We start from the raw sequence: 21,119 nt of genomic DNA on the forward strand, positions 1-21,119 counted from the left end.
TTTGTTTCATTTGGATAAACCAACTCAACATTTCAATGCCTAACTGAAAGCAGGTGCAGTGATGGATTCTAAGGTCCCTTGAGATTGAATATTCAAACACATGAGAATGGGTTCTTTCTAGTGTCCCTTGAGACTGCAAATTCAAATACACAACACAATACAGGCAGTGAAACAAATACAGTGTGCAGGATTGACCTAAACATCAGATGAAAGAAGATCTTTATTAGTCTTTAAAATGCTTTTTTGTCAAAATAGTATTCTATCTCCTGCACTTTAAAAAATAAAGTAAAATAATAAAAAATGGTTCTTTGGAGAAATGTCACTAAAGAAACAAGTTTAGTTCTCTACAGAACCTTTTTAATAACTAGTTCTGTAGAATAGATTTTATGAGATTAAGTTAAAACACCTTCTGAATAGTGTAAATGCTTATATATATGTTACATATACACACCAATTGTTTGTATGATGGCTTTTTCCTAGAGCTCTACATATAAACCAAGAACTTTGACCACTAGCAGATATTACTAACACATACTAACCTTTATCCCAAACATTTTGAATGCATTACTTGATGTATATTGCTTTATTTTCTTAGCAATTTAAGTTTCAATTAATTTAACAACTTACTTTTAAAAAGTAAACATTACAATGTAGCAAGTTGTTTTGTTCAATTAACTTTACAAGTAAATAAAAAATATAATAATAGTGTAATAAGCATGAGGAATACATTCATAGCGTAATATCTTTCTTTTTTATTGCATGGTTTAGCAGATCTTAAAATTAAGTTCCTGGACATATCGGTGATGCTTTGACTTCAACACCTGTTTTTTTAAGTTCTTTCTGTTGATCAAAATTAGCATGTGAGAGCCCTTTGCTTTTCAGGTTGTCTGTTTCACTTCCTGTTTCACTTCCTGTTCCTTTAAACTCTGTATCAACATTTTTGGTTTGTAAATAATTTAAAGGTAGACCCAACTTTTTTTGTTTGTTTTTTACAAAACTTACAAAACCTTTTAAAACATTTTATTACACAATCAAATATTAATATTAATCAAATACAATAAGCACTTTACTTACTTTACTCTTACTTTACTCTTAGCAGCTTATAATGCTACAATTCTTTTGCAGATATAATGTTAACTTAAGTAATAAAATAATAAAACTACTTAAGATATTCTAATTTAAAGAAATTTATAGTTTTGTTGACTAGTGAAAAACTGTGAAAAACAATGCTGTACAATTCTGACAATTATTTTTGCATTTAACTTAAAATTTTAAGTTTACAAATTGTAGGACTAATTTTTTTTTTAACATAATATTAGATTTTCAATGATCTGTAAACATTGCTGGAGGCTAGATTAGTACTTTTCTTTTGAAACAAAAAAATATATTTATATATCATATATCACATATATAGCACATATATATATATATATATATATATATATATATATATATATATATATATATATAGTTTACAAAGATTTTCATGACTTCAATGTATTCATGCTCTTTTACTGAACAGTTTGATTTCAAAACCTATTTCAAAATGTCAAAAAAGACACAACCGTTGTGTAATCTTTAAATGTTTTATTGATTTATTTAAGCAACACAAACTTCTCTTGGTTGTTACATTTCAGTCTTCAATTAGGACAAAGGCACTGAGAAATGAATGATGCTGAGAAACACAAATACACATGTACACGAAATTGTTGATGCCCCTCAGTTAATGAAAGAAAAACCCACAATAGTCACAAAAATAACTTGAATCTAACAAAAGTAATATAAAATAAAAATGCTTTGAAAATGAACAAATGAAAATCTGACATTGATTTTGAACCATGCTTTTACAGAATTATTTAAAAAATAAACTCATTAAACAGGCCTGGACAAATATCATGGTACCCATGAAAACAATGTGACCAAAGGAACATGTTAAATCAAGGTGTGTCCACTAATTAACATCAGAAAAATGGATGACAAATCAAAGAGACGGATAATATGAATGGTAACACAAGAGCCCAGAAAAACCTCTAAAGAGACTAAAGGTGAACTTCAAGCTCAAGGAACATCAGTGTCAGGCCAAAATATCTGCTGAGGGGTGCAAAGATCTTATTGACATTTACAGGAATCGTTTGATTGCAGTGATGGCCTCAAAAGTCCACAAAATATTAAGTTAAGGGTATAATCATCAAGGGTACCATCCTTTCTGGCCTGAGTTTATTTTTTAAAATAATTCCATTGAAGCCTGGTTAAAAAGCAATGTCTGACTTTAATTGGTTAATTTTCCTAGCTTTTTTATTTATTATTACTTTTGTCAGATTCAAGTTATTTCTGTGACCATTGTGGGTTTTTCTTTCATTAACCGAGGGGTACCAACAATTTTGTCCATGTGTGTACATGTACAGCATACATCAGAAAACATGCAAAAAAAATAGCCCAAGAAAAGTTTTAGGAAACATGAACATAAAATTCCTTCTTTTGTGTTTCAGCGTTATTTCATCTGAAAAACACAAAGAAAAAGAGAAGTTAGTGTAACACATATATCATGGCATTTTTTGTGAAGCTTTTATCTACACAGGTAGGTAAACTGCTGTTTGCCCAGCCTTGAAACTAAAGCCTAGTCTGTCACCATTTACTTTTTTACATTTTACCATTTTAAACATTTAAAATATTTTTACTTTGGCTAGGCTGAGGACAGTGCTGTAGATGAGAGTGAAGAGGAAAAGGAAGATGAAGGATGAAGCAGTGGACCACAAGCTGTTGAAGTCATCCTCCTCTGGAATGTCCTTATCACAGTTTATATACAATCCTGGATCGGATGCTGGAAGCTCTGCTGAACACACACACACACACACACACACACACACACACATACACACACACACACACACACACACACACACACACACACACACACAGAAAACAAATAAACAAACAAACAAATTTAAAAAAAAAATGTTAAAATGTGGTAATAGAAAAAATAAATGAAGCTTTCTATTCCAAATAGCAAAATACCTCATTTTCCTTTGTCTAATAATGTTCTATAACAATCAGTTATCCATGATGTCAATCATAGAGCCCTCAAAGTTCATGTGTATGTGTGTGTGTGTGTGTGTGTGTGTGTGTGTGTGTGTGTAAGAATATTTAAAATGTATCGCCATGCAGAGGCACAAAAGCATATTTGTAAAAGCTTGCTGACATGACAACATTGATATAGAGAGCAAACATGAATGACACTGAAAACTGTGTAATTGTATATCTTTTATATTATTATATTTAGTACATAAATGTGTTTTTTGTAAACCTTTCAGCATGAATCAGGTAGCATTTATAATTCATTTAGATGTTTTTTAAACACATTGTTTCTATTATATTAAATTTATTTATATATTTAGACCAATGACAAAATAGCCATCAGTTGCAACACTGGTAACTTCTCTTCTCTGCAGTTTTTGATACATCCCAGTCTGAGAATGAATGAAATGAAATGAATGTTCTCCAAAAGAAAGATGGACTATGTGATGTCATATGCAATTGCGCTGATTTATTGCTTAAAGTGTTGCAAGAATAATGAAAAATGCTTTTGTACAAAAATGTTTATATTTTTGAAACTGGGTTGATTCAGCTTCAGTGTTCCCATCAAGATTTTGAAAGTGTAGTGGAACATTTAATTTAGTTGAATCTAAACTGTCATACAAAAGCACACAAAACATGAGTGAACAATAACACAGAGAGCATTAGACAGGAGAACAAGGTACAACCAAGACAAGTAACACAAGTAACAAACTTGCAGAGGCCAAGATATGAAGTATTTGGACTGGACCATGGCCCATGCAACATCATAATACAAACAAAAAGCACACAAGGAGTGAACAGAGTGATACAGAACAGAAAGGATGCATCAGAAGCTTCTCAGACCAGAGAGGACCCTTAGCGACGTTCTAACACAGGACATTTAGGACAGTTGACTTTACTCTTAGATGTTGTCTTCTGATCCGGTGTGGCTCTCTTCTCCATGTTGGCATCTTTGACTGCACAAGAGAACTGTGCACTGTTGTAATCCTTTCCAGACACAGTTAAGTAGCTGAGAACAGTCTTTTCATTGATGCGAACTGTGCTGTTGCCTTCCATGTATGGATTGTTTTTCATTTGCCACATGACATACACATCCCCCAGATCAGAGCTGCTGACGTCACATAAAAGAGAGACTGTCTCATTGTCTTTGACATCTTTATCAGGTTTGTATAAGACAATAGAAGGTTTGCCTACATGAGAAAAGAGCATATCTAAATTAGAACATGTAGATTTCTGTATATCAGAGGAGCAGCACTTTCAGTATTAACTAATGAGAAGATTTGACTCCAGGGCAGCTGGACTTACCTCCTTTCTTCACCTTAATTTTGTCTGAGAATGGTGTTTTCTCCCTTTCAGTAGAGCACTCCACTTCTGCACCCGAAAACCATTCAGACTGATCGAGGGTCAAACTGCTAGTCTTAGTAAAAGGTGGTGTTGTCTGTTTAACATTATCTGTTCCACTACTTTTTTTATGTCTGCTGCCTCCAACTGTCCATGACACGACTGCTCCATCCACTTCATTCTTATTATCACCAGTTACAACACAGGTGATTGTAGCTTTATTATGTAGAAAAAGCTCCTTTGCAAATGGAGGGTTGATTTTGAGAGAGAACTTAGCTACATAAAAAAGAAATTAGACAATTGAGGTCAATTATTTGTGCACTGTGATATACAGTAAAGCATACTGGAATAACCAAACTCTTCCCAATACAAACAAAAGTCCTCCTCATGCAGTACATCACTGGACATGTGATCTGAGAGGAAGATGATCATGGAGGACGCACATGGTTGTGGACTGGACAAAATTAAATGCTTGATTGAACATGGCACGACTCATGGGGAAATTATCAAGCCAGTCCTCCTCAGTAAAGGTCCCAAGCAGAATTTATTCCCAGCAGTCATGTAGTGGAGTTTGCCACAGCTGCAATCATGGTCACTGCTGAGTTAATCAGTCTAACAGTCATATTCACCTCAGCATGGACATATTTCAGTCACAATAACTAGAAACACTTTACTACCAAAAATATCATCAGGAGCCAATCCATACACTAGTTACATGAAGTGACCAGGTGTAAACAGGGTCTTAGACCATTTAGGTGAACTAAAGGAAGCATCTCAATCAGCCAGGCCCAGCTGTCAGTGACGCTTCCTGATCATCTAGGTCTGAGAGGACTCTCAGTGAAATTCTAACAGAGGGTAAGTATCACAGTTGTTCTTACTCATAGATGTTGTCTTCTGTTCTGGTGTGGCTCCTGCCACCATGTTGGGGTCTTTCACTGCACAAGCAAACTGTGCACTGTTGTACTCCTTTCCAGACACAGTTAAGTAGCTGAGGACAACTGCTGTGTTCTTTTCATTGATATGAACTGTGCTGCTGCCTTCCATGTACTGACCGTTGTTCATTTTCCACATCACATACACATCCCCCAGATCAGAGCTTCTGACCTCACACAACAGGGAGACAGTGTCTGTGTCTTTGACGTCCTTCTCAGGTTTGTAGAAGACAATAGAAGGTTTGCCTACATGAGAAAAGACCATTTGTGAATTAGAACACGTAGAATAGAAGATTCCTGTATTTCAGAGGAGCAGCACTTTCAGTTTTAACTAATGAGAAGATTTGACTCCAGGACAGCTGGACTTACCTCCTTTCTTCACCTTAATTTTGTCTGAGAATGGTGTTTTTTCCCTTTCAGTAGAGCACTTCACTTCTGACCCTGAAAACCATTCAGACTGATCGAGGGTCAAACTGCTAGTCTTAGTAAAAGGTGGTGTTGTCTGTTTAACATTATCTGTTTCACTACTTTCATGTTTGCTGCCTCCAACTGTCCATGACACGATTGCTCCATCCACTTCGTTCTTATTATCACCAGTTACGACACAGGTGATTGTAGCTTTATTACGTACAAAGAGATCCTTTGCAGATGGTGGATTAATCTTTAAAGAGAACTTGTCTACACAGAAACAGAAAATTGCATATGACTAATAATGAAATGAAAAATAAAATATGTTTATATGATGAATTCATTATTTATATATATATATACTGATCAGCCAAAAGTTTAGTACACTTTTGGCTTATCAATGTATGTTAGCCAAATAATGAGGGGATTTGCCTATTTCATCCTACACAGCTGCCAGATTTCAGTGGGACTAACTGGAGACACATTTGTTTACCAAGTGTAGTGTATGTGGCTAACATATTATCAGGCTACAATCCAGATACTAGCTACATGAAGTGCCCAAGTGTAAATGGGGTATTAGACCATTCAGGTGAACAAAATTAAGCATCTCAATCAGCAAGACACAGCTGCCAGTGACACTTCCTGATCACACACTCTCTGTGACTTTTGAACAGAGGATAAGTATCACAGTTGGTCTTACTCATAGATGTTGTCTTCTGTTCTGGTGTGGCTCCTGCCACCATGTTGGGGTCTTTCACTGCACAAGCAAACTGTGCACTGTTGTACTCCTTTCCAGACACAGTTAAGTAGCTGAGGACAACTGCTGTGTTCTTTTCATTGATATGAACTGTGCTGCTGCCTTCCATGTACTGACCGTTGTTCATTTTCCACATGACATACACATCCCCCAGATCAGAGCTGCTGACCTCACACAACAGGGAGACCGTCTCTGTGTCTTTGACGTCCTTCTCAGGTTTGTAGAAGACAATAGAAGGTTTGCCTACATAAGAAAAGATTATTTGTAAATTAGAACATAGAATAGTACGTAGAATAGAAGATTCATGTATATCAGAGGAGCAGCACTTTCAGTTTTAACTAATGAGAAGATTTGACTCCAGGGCAGCTGGACTTACCTCCTTTCTTCACCTTAATTGTGTCTGAGAATGGTGTTTTCTCCCTTTCAGTAGAGCACTCCACTTCTGACCCCGAAAACCATTCAGACTGATCCAGGGTCAAACTACTAGTCTTAGTAAAAGGTGGTGTTGTCTGTTTAACATGATCTGTTCCACTACTTCCACGTTTGCTGCCTCCAACTGTCCATGCCACGATTGCTCCATCCACTTCCTTCTTATTATCACCAGTTACGACACAGGTGATCGTAGCTTTACTACGTTCAAAAAGCTCCTTTGCAGATGGTGAATTAATCTTTAGGGAAAACGTGGCTACACAGAAAAGGAAAATTGCATATTATGTGTTACTAAATATATTACAATATGGGCTCATAAGGTAAATTTATTGTTTGTTAAGATTACAAACATCTTTATGCCAGATACTACGGGTCGCATTCAGAAGTCTTGTAGTGTCAGCTTTTTTGATGACACACAGAGGACCAACAGCATATTAGGCTGGAGGGCAATCAGCTCAATCAGTCATAACATTTGTACCACCTTTGTTGTTCTAGAATTACAGTCTGTAGTCCATCTGTTGCTCTGCCTATTTTTTTTTAGCCTCCTTTTACCTTGTTCTTCAGGGCATTCGACAATACATCAGACGCCCACAGGACCACTGCAGAGCAGGTATTATTTGGGTGGTGGGTCATTTTCAGAACTGCAATGACACTTAGGGTGGTGTGTTAGCGTCTTGCGCTGGTACAAATGGATCAGACACAACAGTACCGCTGGAGTATTTAAACCCCTCAGGGTCAGTGCTGGACTGAGAATACTCCACCAATCAGATGTAGAGGATGACCAACACTAACTGTGCAGCAACAGATGAGCTTCTGTCTTTTTCCTTTTATCTACAAGGTCGACCTACTAGATAGGAGTGTATAATAGAGTTGACATTGAGTGGACACAGTGTTTAGCACTGCTAATCCACTCATACCAGCACAACACACACTATGTCAGTGTAACTGCAGTGTTGAGAGCCCATCACTCAAATACTACCTGTCTATTGAATAAAAGGGTGAAAGGAGGCTAACAAAGTATGCAAAAAAAAACAAAAAACAGATGGACTACAGTCTGTAATTATAGAGCTACAAAGTGGGGAAGTGATATAATGATATAATGACATAATTGACTTAACATAATTGTGTGTGTGTGTGTGTGTGTGTGTGTTTTGTTAATCGTGACACTAGATTACCTTTAGATGCCAGATGCTCTTTGTATACTTTGCTTGCATGTGTAACTTCACAGGTGTATTTGGTGTCCTTGCTTGTCTTGTTGGCTTCAAGCAAACTGACAGCTTTAAAAGAGCCTGGGGGATATTCAATAGTTTGCCAGTCTATGCCTTTGACTTCACGGTTGTCCTCTTTCCACTTGACACTGAGATTATTTGGGTAGAAGTCTTCAATTAAACACATTATGGATTCACCAACTTCATCCACATGAACAGTTGGCGGAGCTTTTCCAACAAAAGTAATAAAAATGATAACGTTAAAGAGTTTACTCAAATTGCATGCATATCTATTCTCATCTACAACAATGTGACCACAACAATGAGTTTCGTTGTAGGTTTGGCTAATTAATACAGAATAATAAACTCTGTAATAATCTACAAAGACATAGAGTTTTCTTTTAAATGTATAGTCCAATTAATGTTTATACATTCATATATGAGTAGAAAGGCCTGAAAAAAATGAGTATTGCTCAGTTGATGTATTAATTATAATAGACTGTTTAATATTTATTCATCCTGACAACCTACATGAAGTAGGCTTACATGAAAGGGCTGTTTAGGTACAACATATAAACTGTACACTTTTATAAATACATGTAATGAAGGTACTTCAAAAGGATGTTTAAACGATACCATAGAAGAACCCAGAACTTTTGGTTCCATTGAGGCCCATTTTTGTAAGACAAATGTGTGACTGTCAAAAACATTTAAATGGATAAAGAACCATGTGGACATGATTGTTTATAAGTGAAGGTACTTTTTTAACATTTCAAACAAGGTTCTGCTTACTCACACATGTCTTTCAAACATAGTCATATAGGGCAGTGGTTTGCAACCCAACTTCTAGAAGACCCTCTTGCACGTTTTAATGTTTCCCCTGCTCTCAACACACCTTTGTAAAAATAATAAATGTCACCATCTATTATTTGTGGGGTGCTGCTGTATCGCACGCGCCTACCTCTCACTGTTGTGTTTTCTGATCCGGCTGGATGCGTCACAGAACACGTCAAGACGTTTTTGGCGGTCCAGTCTGTGGTCTTGACGCGAGCTTGGCTCACCGCTGTGTACACGCCTCCTTGCGTTTGCACAGGCGGGAACTGCACCACGTCAGTCGTATTGCCGAAACCAAGAGTCCAAGAGAACTTGAGCGATTCGGCAGGAGAGAAACCACTGGTGATGCAGCCGAACGTGAGAAAACCGTCTGTTGAGGAACTGCACTGGGACACAGTGAACGGAACTGCGGGCTTAGACTGAGACTGAGACGCTGAGAGAGAGAGAGAGAGAGAGAGAGAAAGAGAGAGAGAGAGAGAGAGAGAGTTAGAGTTAAATGAATACATATAAATAAAAAACCTTCATTCACGCATGAATATGGACTCAGTTAGCAAATACCTGGTTTTCACAGGAGAAGAAAAACTATTGTAATGATTTTTTGGTTCCAAAGCTTTCGTTCATTCATCCAAAAAAATGATGATTAATTTTTGTCAGATTGAAAACCTCTGATGTGCTACATCACGCGTGCCTGTGCTGTAAAAGGCTTCATTTACTAATATGGTCGGGTTTGGCTTTTGCCACCGTACCACGCGCATCTGGTGTGAAATTGGCTTAAAGGTGGTTTGAAAATACAGCAGTGTTTATCTTCTAAGCAAATAGCTAGTGATGAAAAAATAACCCCCCAAAAAATGAATTATCTGCAGATATGTGGGGAAACTCGTTCTCCGTTAACTTACCCCACTGTTTCAAATAAAGATTTTAACATCCATTGTATTTAAAAGACCACATTTGCAGAACTATTTACATTAATAAATCATGTAGTGGTTGTAAATAAATTATAATAGATCTTCAACACAGTCCTTGCCCTAATAAGCAAACGTAAAGATATCATATAATCGCTGTCAAGTAAAAAAACAACAAAAACACATTTCTTTCGGTTTCGCGCGAATTACGACTAGAAATGCCCCAAAAATGCCCCAAAATACGCTTTTCGTTAGATTAAGTGTTTTTGGCCTCTATTTTTTTTTAAATAACTATGCCGATATGTAACACCAAGATAGCAACGGACAGAGTAAAGATTGAAGTTGAAGTGAATATATAGAATTGATCCTGAAATGTACTTTTACATGCGGGATTTCATTGTAAAACATGACCAAAAATGCTTTCATACTTCATAAATATAGTCATGGGTTTGTTGTAAACCCATACAAATGTATGTTTTAAAACATATTTTTCATAGCATGATATAGACATTTTCAAAGCAATTATAAATGATATACCCCTTAATTAAATAATTGACTTGTTTTAGAAGACACTGTAGACGACCTGATTACAAAAAAAATGTAGCGTATTAGATTACAAAATTAAGGTGCGAAGGACATGATATCTGCATGCAAATATTTTTCTTTTAAATGAATTCTCTCAAGATAATTTTCGCACGATAATGTTATATAATTATAACCAGACAATAAATTACTAATAAATAAAATACATTGAAAAAAAAACAAAAAAACAATGTCATTGCTCTTTTAGGTGCAACAAAACGTAGCAGTGCTAAAGGGCTACACTAAAAATAGTAACAACCCATTTTTTGCATGGTTTGAACTAGCCAACTTACAAAACGCTAATAAAAGTTATAGTGTTGGTGAAACATGTTTTATTATTTATTATTTTGTATTTTGCAACCACGTGACACATTGCAATCATGTACTTTCAAAGTGTATTTTTGCAGCTTATTTGACAGCTAGTTAACAAAAAAAAAACGAGCAATATAGTTTCCTTTCCTTTTTCATTTATAAAACACGCCCTCCTCAACAGCCCAAACCAAGTGGTTGCAAATGAAGAAAATATTACTTAAGTGCAGCTCTTGCCAATATTAGTAAAATCAATTATGTTTGTCGCAATATATTGTTTTTTTTTTTGTAGATCAACTGTGCTTTTATTTAGAATAATTAATAATGAACAGAGTGCATAAGGTGGTTTGTCTTACCAGATAATATGGTCAACATCGTTCCTTTCCCCCAGTAGTTAAAAGCATTGTTACAGTGACAGCGACCATATTGTTCTCGTCATTAATGTAAAGCAAGTCATTAATGTAATTACAAGAACGTGTGCTACACACGAGGATACCACTACCCTTTGAGACTAAAGTAAAAATCACCAAAATCCGGGTAGTATTGGTGAAGGATCCAGCTAAGCTGGTAGTGGTGTTACGTCTGAAAGTCTACATATAGTCGTAAGTATTTACTGAATTTTGGCTTTTAGCTTAAACCTTGAATTTAATCACAAGAATTGGTGTTCAGTGTGATTTTGTCTTACCTTAAGACACGGCTGTTACTCACTACTGCCCAGTAGTCACATAGTCACAGTGTATAAATACAAGAGTTCCTAACATTTTCTATTGCACCGAATTAGTGTACATTTTCTTGTGGGCAAAATAAAACAGTTTGTTGTTATTAATTCATCATCTGTTTCTAATAGGTTTTACCCAACCTGAAGTCATGGTCATGTTTCTTAGTAGTCAAAGCAGTGGTCACGGCAATACACTGATACAGCCAGTTGTAGCATTATCTAATAAAATCTAGTCTGTAATTTAATATAAGTATAACATTAATATTAATATAAATATATAATTAATTTAAGTAATATAATTAATATGTTATTAGGCATCCCAAACCAATTAACCCTGAAAAAAATGGAGGTCTTACCAGAGGTACAGTTATTTGGGTTCCTTTCCACCTGTAGTCAAGTACCCGTCATGGTGGCTGATGTAACCATTTATACCGATCATAACTGATCAAAAACTGAGCACAGATGTGGTAGTGGTGTTGAAGTTGTGTTGAAGCAAGGTTTACCAAAACAACTGAAATCATCATGTTGTTGATTTTCCAATAAAAAATAAAATCTAATTCTTTACAGAGACGCAAGTAGTTTTATTATGTTTTACGTTTATTTTAGTTTGTTTATTTATTTTTATTTAGAAAATCACTACTAAAACAGACAAAAATGCAACAAAAAAATCTTTGATCAGTTCCATTAATATGATTGTGATAAGACTTCAACTGAAAAAAGGGATATCCTGTACATTTTGCATGCATGTTTTGCATGTTTTTATATCTGTCATCATCATCATTGCCTTCTTCTCAATCTTTTATCATAATTAAATCTAAGTTAAATAGTGAACTGTAACGCTAAATAATTTTTTTATTAAGGTGCTAAGTCTATGCATGCAATGCCCTGAAGATTTTTTGCCATCTTTGTAAATATGCAGGAAAACGGTATCACTGTTACACAATTGTTTAGATTTACAGGTGACTAATGGCAGGCACATAAAAACAAACCAACAAACAAACATAAATAAATATTTTAGATGTCCCAGAATTGTTTGCACTTTTAGTTACTTAATTTTGACTTGAGTCCTGAAAGTCCACTGACCCAAAAGCACTATCACTGTGTTGGAATTAGACAATTTTATCGCAAGGACAGTAAACAAGTTCAAGAATGTTTCAAGAATGCTTTTTTTTAATAACAAGAAAAATGATTGGATTTATTGCAGCTTATTGTACAGTGCATTTTAAATCTGTGTTATAAAGCTGAAGTTGGATTGGTGCATGTATACTGGTATGGTATGTATATTCTCTGTGAAAACAAATGTTAGTTGGTTTGTTTACTTGTAAATAATTTAGCAGACAGTTGACAGACAGCTGATTTCTAATTCTTCTGGGATCTTTTCAAATCCATTTCCGGACTCATCTGCATCTACAGCCTTCTCTCTGATGGCCTCAGAAAACGCTTTGGATCTGGCCATGGTGGTCTCATTCACTTCAACTTCAAACAAAACTAAACATATAACATTTATAACAAGCTCCTTCCAAATCTTCTCTAACCATGTTCTAATGATCTGCATTTTTTTCTCTAATTTTTTCCTTACTTTTGCCTTACATTTACATTTTACAAATGATTTTAATACATTTATTAAATGTTATATATTTAGTTATAATGGCTTCATCTCTCATCTCTCAGTATAGATGTAAGTAAAATGTCTGCATGTTTTAATATATTACAAAAGATTTTAGTGAGGTTTAATGACTGTTTTTTTGTCTGGAATGTAAAATATTGACAATGAGGTGGAATGTAATTGTGGTAATTGTGTCTTTTGGAGACAATGTCAAATCAACTATCACTTGCTGTGCTTGGGGCCAAAAAAACATTTGCTCCACTTATGGTTGCTACAGTTGTTTGCAACTTCTTATTACTCTAATAGTCCCATTTTGTGATGCAAATGCTATAGTTGGAACTATTGAGGTAGTTGGTCACTGATATGGTACAAACCATCGTTAACGCAGAGGCGTTACCCAAAACCATAGTTCCACCAAACATTCATAACCACTGTCGATGCGTAGTTCTAACAGCTGCAGACATGTGGTTAGAAGCTAAGTTTCTGATGTCTGCTTCATCAATGACGGAACACGCAGTCGAAAGTGGGTTGAGACAATGTCATAAAACTGGACATTTATCAAACTTGCTGTAGGAACATTTAGAATGGCATATGCTTTGAACATGTAGGTCTTAATGTACATCTTTATCTCTGTGTTTTATGTTCTATATATATTCTGAAATACATTTTAGGGTGTGAAATGTATAGTGGGATGAAAGGCGATGTTTAAAAAAATGTATATGCATACATGGATTTTTAGGTTTATGAAAACAATGTTAACAAGTTCATCTTTATTTGTAATGTATCAGAAGAGATAACATAGAAATCTTCAAAATATTACATTGAAACTATTCTTAATCACTGAAATCTTACCATTACTATTACCATTACCATAATTACCATTATGAGAAAAACTCAGTGGCACTCAGGTATCAATCCCAGGCCTGTCTATTTGAGAGCGGAGGGTCTTATGCTTATGCTCTTTAGAACGTTGTAAACACCAGATGATAAACGAGCACAAACTCACTTTGTATGGTATAGTAAATTCATCTGTACACAGCATGATGTCAGTTTGAATTTCCAGTGTTACGTACTCTAGAGTTGATATAGTGTTGATTTCAGATATTCTGCAAACATTTTCAACACTATCAGTTGATGAGTGTCGTAATCAGATAACCCCCTCTCAGAGTTGAATTAGTTTAGGTTCTACCCACCCTCAGAAAACTCAAGTTTAAACTCACACCTTTCCCATTTGGCAAACATTTTGCTTGCATATATATATATATATATATATATATATATATATATATATATATATAGAGAGAGAGAGAGAGAGAGAGAGAGATAGATAGATAGATAGATAGATAGATAGATCACTTTATTTATCCCACGAGGAAAGTCAGTTTTTACAGCAGCAAAATCAAACAAGAGAGCAGCATAATAAAGGCACTTAAAATAGTAGTAAGAAGTGGCAAATAGGAAACAGTAAACCTGACTATAAATACAGCTATATTAATAAATACAGCTATAATATACATAATATAACCCAACTATATAAATAAGAAGTACTAGAAACAGTTATTGCAGTGCAGTAATTACTATATATATATATATATATATATATATATATATATATATATATATATATATATATATATATATATATAGACCAAGGCAGCCATTTTGTAAAAAAAAACAAACAAAAAAAAAAAACGTTGAATGTCTTTACCACCTGCCCACATGCAAATGACTGTTTTTAGTTTCATTTTAACAAACCATCTCAACGTTTCTCAACTAAAAGCAGGTGCAGGGATGGTTTCTAGGGTCCCTTGAGATTGAAGATTTAAATACATGAGAAAGGGTTCCTGGTCCCTTCTAGTGTCCCTTGAGACTGCAAATTCAAATACACAACAGAATACGGACAGTGAGACAAATACAGTGTGCAAGACTGACCTAAACATCAGATGTAATAAAAAATTTGGAATGCCTTTAATAGGCTTTTTGTCAAAATTGTATTTTCCCAATATTTCATTACACCAAAGCAAGAGACATGCCACAGGAGGCCATCTGTGGCCGTGCTCTCTCCAAGTGAGTAGATGGTGCTCTCTTAACTCATCATTCATAAAAATAGTCCTGCACAGGTGTCTGTTAGCTGGTGTGGTGGAGTTGGGGGTCTGGTGCTTTCCTCTAAACATCTAAATATTGGCAGCAGTTCAAAAGTGACGGTTAGCAAAAAAAAAGATAAACAAATGTTCAATGTTGAATTGCAATTTCTTAATATTCCATACTGTACTAAAAATGCAAGCTGAAGACATAAAGCATGTTTTGGCCTTTGCACAAGTAAATGTAAATGTTTGATTTCTATATTGAATTGCATAGGAAACAAATTATTTTTTGTTACAACTCAGTATTAGATTAGTTCAATAAACATAGTCTAATAAATAATAGTTTTAATAATAGTGTAATAGATTTTAAGCACAAATAATATATTTACAGTGTTTTTAGTGAGAGTGAATCTTGGCATCTGACTATTTTGGGAATTTTCAGATCTGGGATGATCGGCCTTCATAGTCTTTTATACATGTCTTAGCAGATATTTAAATAAGTTCCTGGACATATCGGTGATGCTTTGACCTCCACACCTGTTTTTTTCAGTACTTTCTGTAGATTAAAATTAGTATGTGAGAGTCCTTTGCTTTTCAGGCTGTCTGTTTCACTTCCTTTTTGTGCTCTCAATGGAGGAACAGTTCTGTGAATAAAATGTCTTGAAAGATCTTTGACTTTTGCACCTGTTTTTGTACTGATGTTTATTAGCAGACGCTGCATGAAATAGTTGCTAATAATTTACAGAAGGCTTAACAGCTATATTTCTTTTTTTACATTGCTGAAAAATACACTGTGCAACAGGGATGTGAGATTTATTTTAATTCTGATTCTGATTTTAATGCATTTTATGATCCATTTTGCCTCAATATAGTTGTTTTAATTTGTGTTTAAATGTAGTTTAAAAACACATATTCAAACAAAAGTATAAATATTATTTAAAAGTATAACATATTATATATAGTTATATTTCCTTCATTTGTGTTACACTTCAGTACATTTTACTACAAACATTTCTTGCCAGCTTGCTATTGATATTTTTCTGATATGATTTGTTTTCATAAAGAAATGTAAAAAATAACAATTAGAACATTTATAGCAAATATTACTTTATTCTTAGCTGTTTATAAAGTTTCAATTCATTCGTAGACATAATTTTAACTTTAAAGTAAAATTTAAAGTTTTCTAGACCACTGAAAAATCTAAATGCTGAGAAATGTTTAATTTTATACTGATATCTCAAATTTACACATTTTAAGACAAATTGTTTTTCTTTTAGCATTAGGTGTTTAATATTCTGCGAACTTTCTAGATTGTTAACTATTTAAATGTAAAACACAACAAATCATTTTCAATAGTGTAATTAATAAAAAGCACTTCATTTAATAAATATATCTTTAAATCAACTTTCATTGTGGAAGTGATTTTCAAAGTATTCCCACCATTAATTCATTTTCATTAATACATTTTCTTTGAAAAACATTTACAATGATGTGCTTTAGTCTGCAAATCACCCAAAATAGTTCTACAACTTTACAAAACTTTACAAGAGTTCTGTTTATTCATGCTCCTTTCCTTCACACAATTTAAAAATCCCTTTATGTAAATCTTTAGTGCAATCCATAAAAGATTTATTGATTTTCTAAAAAAAACAGGATAAAAGTACAGAGAATATTATTCATGTTGACAAACACACACATAATCATACATGTAATTACAGAAAATGTTCATAAAAGAATAGGAATAGTTTTAGATCTTGTCCGTGATGCTTGTCTACAGATATTTAAAAAGCATTGTATAAAAATAAAGTATCATAATTATTAGATGTATATTAAATTCCTCCGCTGTGTCATTTCATCTGAAAAACACAAACACGAAAGCAAGAAGTTTACATGTTTGACATTTATCTGAAGCTCTTATTCAGAATTACTTACACTTGAAGGTAGGTGAACTTGCGCATTGGTGTAGTGTGGTGTGCTTGGCCAACTGCAGAATTGAAGCTTAGTCTGCTGCCTTTTAATTTTGTACATTTGAACACTGCAAATATCTTTACCTTGGAGAGGCTGAGGACAGTGCTGTAAATGAGGGTGAAGAGGAAGAGGAAGATGAAGGACGAGGCGGTGGACCACAAGCTGTTAAAGTCATCATCCTCTGGAATGTCCTTATCACAGTTTAGATACAATCCTGGATCTGGTTCTTCTAAAACACACACACACACACACACACACACACACACACACACACACACACACATACACACACACACAAAGAAATAAAACAAACAAACAAAAAGATGCATTAAAATTGTGCTAATAGAATAAATAAATATTTTTTTTTTAAGTGAAGCGTTCCATCCCAATTTTAAAAATACCTTTAAAATATTTACCATTTAAAAATATTTGTCTTTGTCTAATAATGGTTCATAACAATCACTTCATGAAATCATAAAGCACTGAAAGTTATGTGTGTGTGTGTGTTTGTGTGTGTGCGTGTGTGTGTGTGTGTGTGTGAAGCTCACTCTGAAGACCTTATTTCACTGGATAACACAAATGAAAATAGAATTTGGTGCATTTTAGAACCAAACCTTTCATTTATATCCTGCACACTCACACACACACATACACACACACAAGAAGATTTGAAAATTTAGTTGTATCGCCATGCACAGGGACAAAAGCTCGCTCACATGACAACATTGGCTTATAAGGAACAAACATGAAGGACATTGTGAGATAAAACGAAAACTGTGTGACTTTAGTACATGAAGAAAAATGTGACAAAGACTTACATATTAGTTAACCATTCAGCATCACTCATATATATATATATATATATATATATATATATATATATATATATATACACACCAACACCATAACTGCTGTGAATAGCACTGATAACTGATATTCTCTGCAGTGTGCTTTTGATGTAATTTCCAGTCCAACCAATCTTAACATAACCCACTATGAGGAATGAAAGTGAGCTGAATGAAACTCCAAATGAAAGATGGACTATATGATGTCATATGCAATTATGCTGATTTATTGCTTCAAGTGTTGCAAGAAAAATAATGAAAATGAAAAATGCATTAATACAAATATGCTCATATTTTAAAAACTGGGTTGATTTCAGCTTAAGTGCTCCCATATAGATTTGGGAAAATGTACTAAAATTCCATTTGAAAGCACACAAAACATGAGTGGATCATGAACAATAACACAGAAAGCATTAGACAGGAGAACAAGGCACAATTAAGACAAGTGACACAAGTAACAAACATGCAGAGGCCAAGATATGAAGTATTTGAACCGATTACAAAGTATAAGTATTATTCTATAATTATCATTTGTAATTAAAGAAAAACTGCTTCAGATTCTTTTTCAAGACGGATGTTTAAATCATGGCCTGTGCTACATTATAATACAAACAAAAAGCACACATGGAGTGAACAGAGTGATACAGAACAGAAAGGATGCTTCAGAAGCTTCTCAGACCATTCAGGTGAACTAAATGAAACATCTCAATCAGCCAGACACAGCTGCCAGAGATGCTTCCTGATCACACAGGTCTGAGAGGACCCTCAGCGACGTTCTAACACAGGACATTTAGGACAGTTGACTTTACTGTTAGATGTTGTCTTCTGATCCGGTGTGGCTCCTGCCACCGTGTTGGGGTCTTTCACTGCACAAGTGAACTGTGCACTGTTGTAATCCCTTTCAGACACAGTTAAGTAGCTGAGGACAACTGCTGTGTTCTTTTCATTGATGTGAACTGTGCTGTTGCCTTCCATGTATTGACCGTTGTTCATTTTCCACATCACATACACATCCCCCAGACCAGAGCTTCTGACCTCACACAACAGGGAGACAGTGTGTGTGTCTTTGACGTCCTTGTCAGGTTTGTAGAAGACAATAGAAGGTTTGCCTTCATAAGAAAAGATCATTTGTAAATTAGAACAGAAGGTTCCTGTATTTCAGAGGAGTATTACTTTCAGTTTTAACTAATGAGAAGATTTAACTCCAGGGCAGCTGGACTTACCTCCTTTCTTCACCTTAATTGTGTCTGAGAATGGTGTTTTCTCCTTTTCAGTAGAGCACTTCACTTCTGACCCTGAAAACCATTCAGACTGATCGAGGGTCAAACTGCTAGTCTTAGTAAAAGGTGGTGTTGTCTGTTTAACATTATCTGTTCCACTACTTCCACGATTGCTGCCTCCAACTGTCCATTTCACGACTGCTCCATCCACTTCATTCTTATTATCACCAGTTACGACACAGGTGATTGTAGCTTCATTATGTAGAAAAAGCTCCTTTGCAGATGGTCCATTGATTTGCAGAGAGAACTTGGCTACATAAAAAAAGAAAATGCATATTACTAATAATAACAATTTGTTTATAAAGTAAATTCATTGTTATATAAGTTTTATGTTAGGTTGAACTGATGATGACACTAGGATTACCTTTAGATGATAATTGCCTATTATATGGTTTGCTTGCATGTGTAACTTCACAGGTGTATTTGGTGTCCTTGCTTGTCTTGTTGGGTTTGAGCACACTGAGAGCTTTAAAAGAGCCTGAAGCATCTTCAATAGTTTGCCAGTCTATGCCTTTGACTTCACGGTTGTCCTCTTTCCACTTAATTTTGAGCTGATTTGGGTAGAAGTCCTCAATTAAACACATTATGGATTCACCAACTTCACCCAGATGCACAGATGGTGGAGATTTACCTTTGAAAAAATTAATAAAACAATAAAACTGCAGAATTTGCCCATATTGTTTCTATATCTATATGCTTATCCACTACAATAGCACATATTACACTGTAGGCATGGTTTATTAATACAGAAAATTAAGTGAGACCCAGTGCTGGACTTTTTCACACCCATTAGCCTATTTTATTGTCCATTTGACCCTGCTGAATAATAATAATAATAAATTACAATGTATGTGACAATATATTTTTTAGGGGTGATGCTGTATTGCACTTGCCTACCTCTCATTGTTGTACTTTCTGACCCGGCGGGATTCGAAACAGCGCACGTCAAGGGTTTCTTGGCCTTCCAGTCTGTGTCCTTGACGCGAACTTTGCTCACCGCCATGTACTGGCCTCCCTGTGTCTGCACAGCCGGGAACTGCACCATATCACTCATGCTGTCGGAACCAAGAGTCCACGAGAACTTGAGCGATTCGGCAGGAGAGAAACCACTCGTAATGCAGCCAAACGTGAGGAAACCATCTTCTGCGGGACTGCACTGGGACACAGTGAAGGGAACTGCGGGCTTAGACTGAGACTGAGACGCTAAGAGAGAGAGAGAGAGAGAGAGAGAGAGAGAGAGAGGTTCATAAATAAAATACTTTAAATAACCCCTTAAATTGAACACCAGGCTTCACACTTTACACAGTTTAAGCAGCATTCACATAAATATCGATGCTGTCACTCAAAGACATTATTAAAAAAAGCCTTCTTTCAATGGAGCTCAATGTAAGACTTCTGTTTCAGATCAATTTAGGGCATTTCTATCGGTTTATGTCTCAGTGCCAGAGTAAAATTATGTGAAAGAGTGAAAAACTAAATTTATTTAGATTCAAATTTATTCTATTCTATATTACATATATATTTATCTATTAATTACATGCAAAACAACTTGCGTGTGTAATTACATTTAATTAAAAAAACATAATTTCTCTTTATTTAAAGAGTTGTTACTTAAAATATGTTATGCATACTCAAATGCATACTTTAAAAATCACCGGAGTGTAACATAATATAATTACATTAATAATAGCACATAATACAATACAATACACACTGAGGAAAACGTTTTTTGAATTTACACAGGCTATTTCAAATGTCTATATGATTTTATGTTTCAAGAAAATGCAAATTAAAATCAGTAAATTAAGATATTAGAAATAGAATTTCTGGAGCCAAAATCC

The 21,119-nt window shown here is 34.8% G+C and overlaps 1 protein-coding gene across 1 annotated transcript; it reads right to left on the reverse strand.

Annotated features, from left to right (window-relative positions):
- Window positions 1–2,531: 2,531 nt before the first annotated feature.
- Window positions 2,532–20,332, reverse strand: LOC140574479 (uncharacterized). The gene is made up of 12 exons (XM_072694327.1): window positions 20,176–20,332; window positions 19,694–19,909; window positions 19,222–19,530; window positions 18,808–19,107; window positions 17,237–17,382; window positions 9,112–9,370; window positions 8,118–8,378; window positions 6,890–7,198; window positions 6,457–6,756; window positions 5,718–6,026; window positions 3,975–4,265; window positions 2,532–2,833 (listed from the first exon to the last, which is right to left on the reverse strand). The coding sequence occupies exons 1-12, from the start codon at window positions 20,330–20,332 to the stop codon at window positions 2,664–2,666; spliced, it is 3,027 nt and encodes a 1,008-aa protein (XP_072550428.1). The 3' UTR covers window positions 2,532–2,663.
- Window positions 20,333–21,119: the final 787 nt, after the last annotated feature.

The sequence above is a fragment of the Salminus brasiliensis genome, chromosome 12 (genome assembly GCF_030463535.1).
Source record: "Salminus brasiliensis chromosome 12, fSalBra1.hap2, whole genome shotgun sequence".
In the NCBI taxonomy this organism is placed as follows: domain Eukaryota; kingdom Metazoa; phylum Chordata; class Actinopteri; order Characiformes; family Bryconidae; genus Salminus; species Salminus brasiliensis.

What these genes read in the sequence shown, in the direction of transcription:
- LOC140574479 (XM_072694327.1), bottom strand. Translation starts at nt 20,332, where the DNA reads ATGAGTGATATGGTGCAGTTCCCGGCTGTGCAGACACAGGGAGGCCAG. An exon ending in AGAAAGTACAACAATGAGAG is followed by an intron (nt 19,910 to 20,175) that starts GTAGGCAAGTGC and finishes ATTTTTTCAAAG; the next exon opens with GTAAATCTCCACCATCTGTG. An exon ending in TCAGAAGACAACATCTAACA is followed by an intron (nt 17,383 to 18,807) that starts GTAAAGTCAACT and finishes TGTGTGTTTTAG; the next exon opens with AAGAACCAGATCCAGGATTG.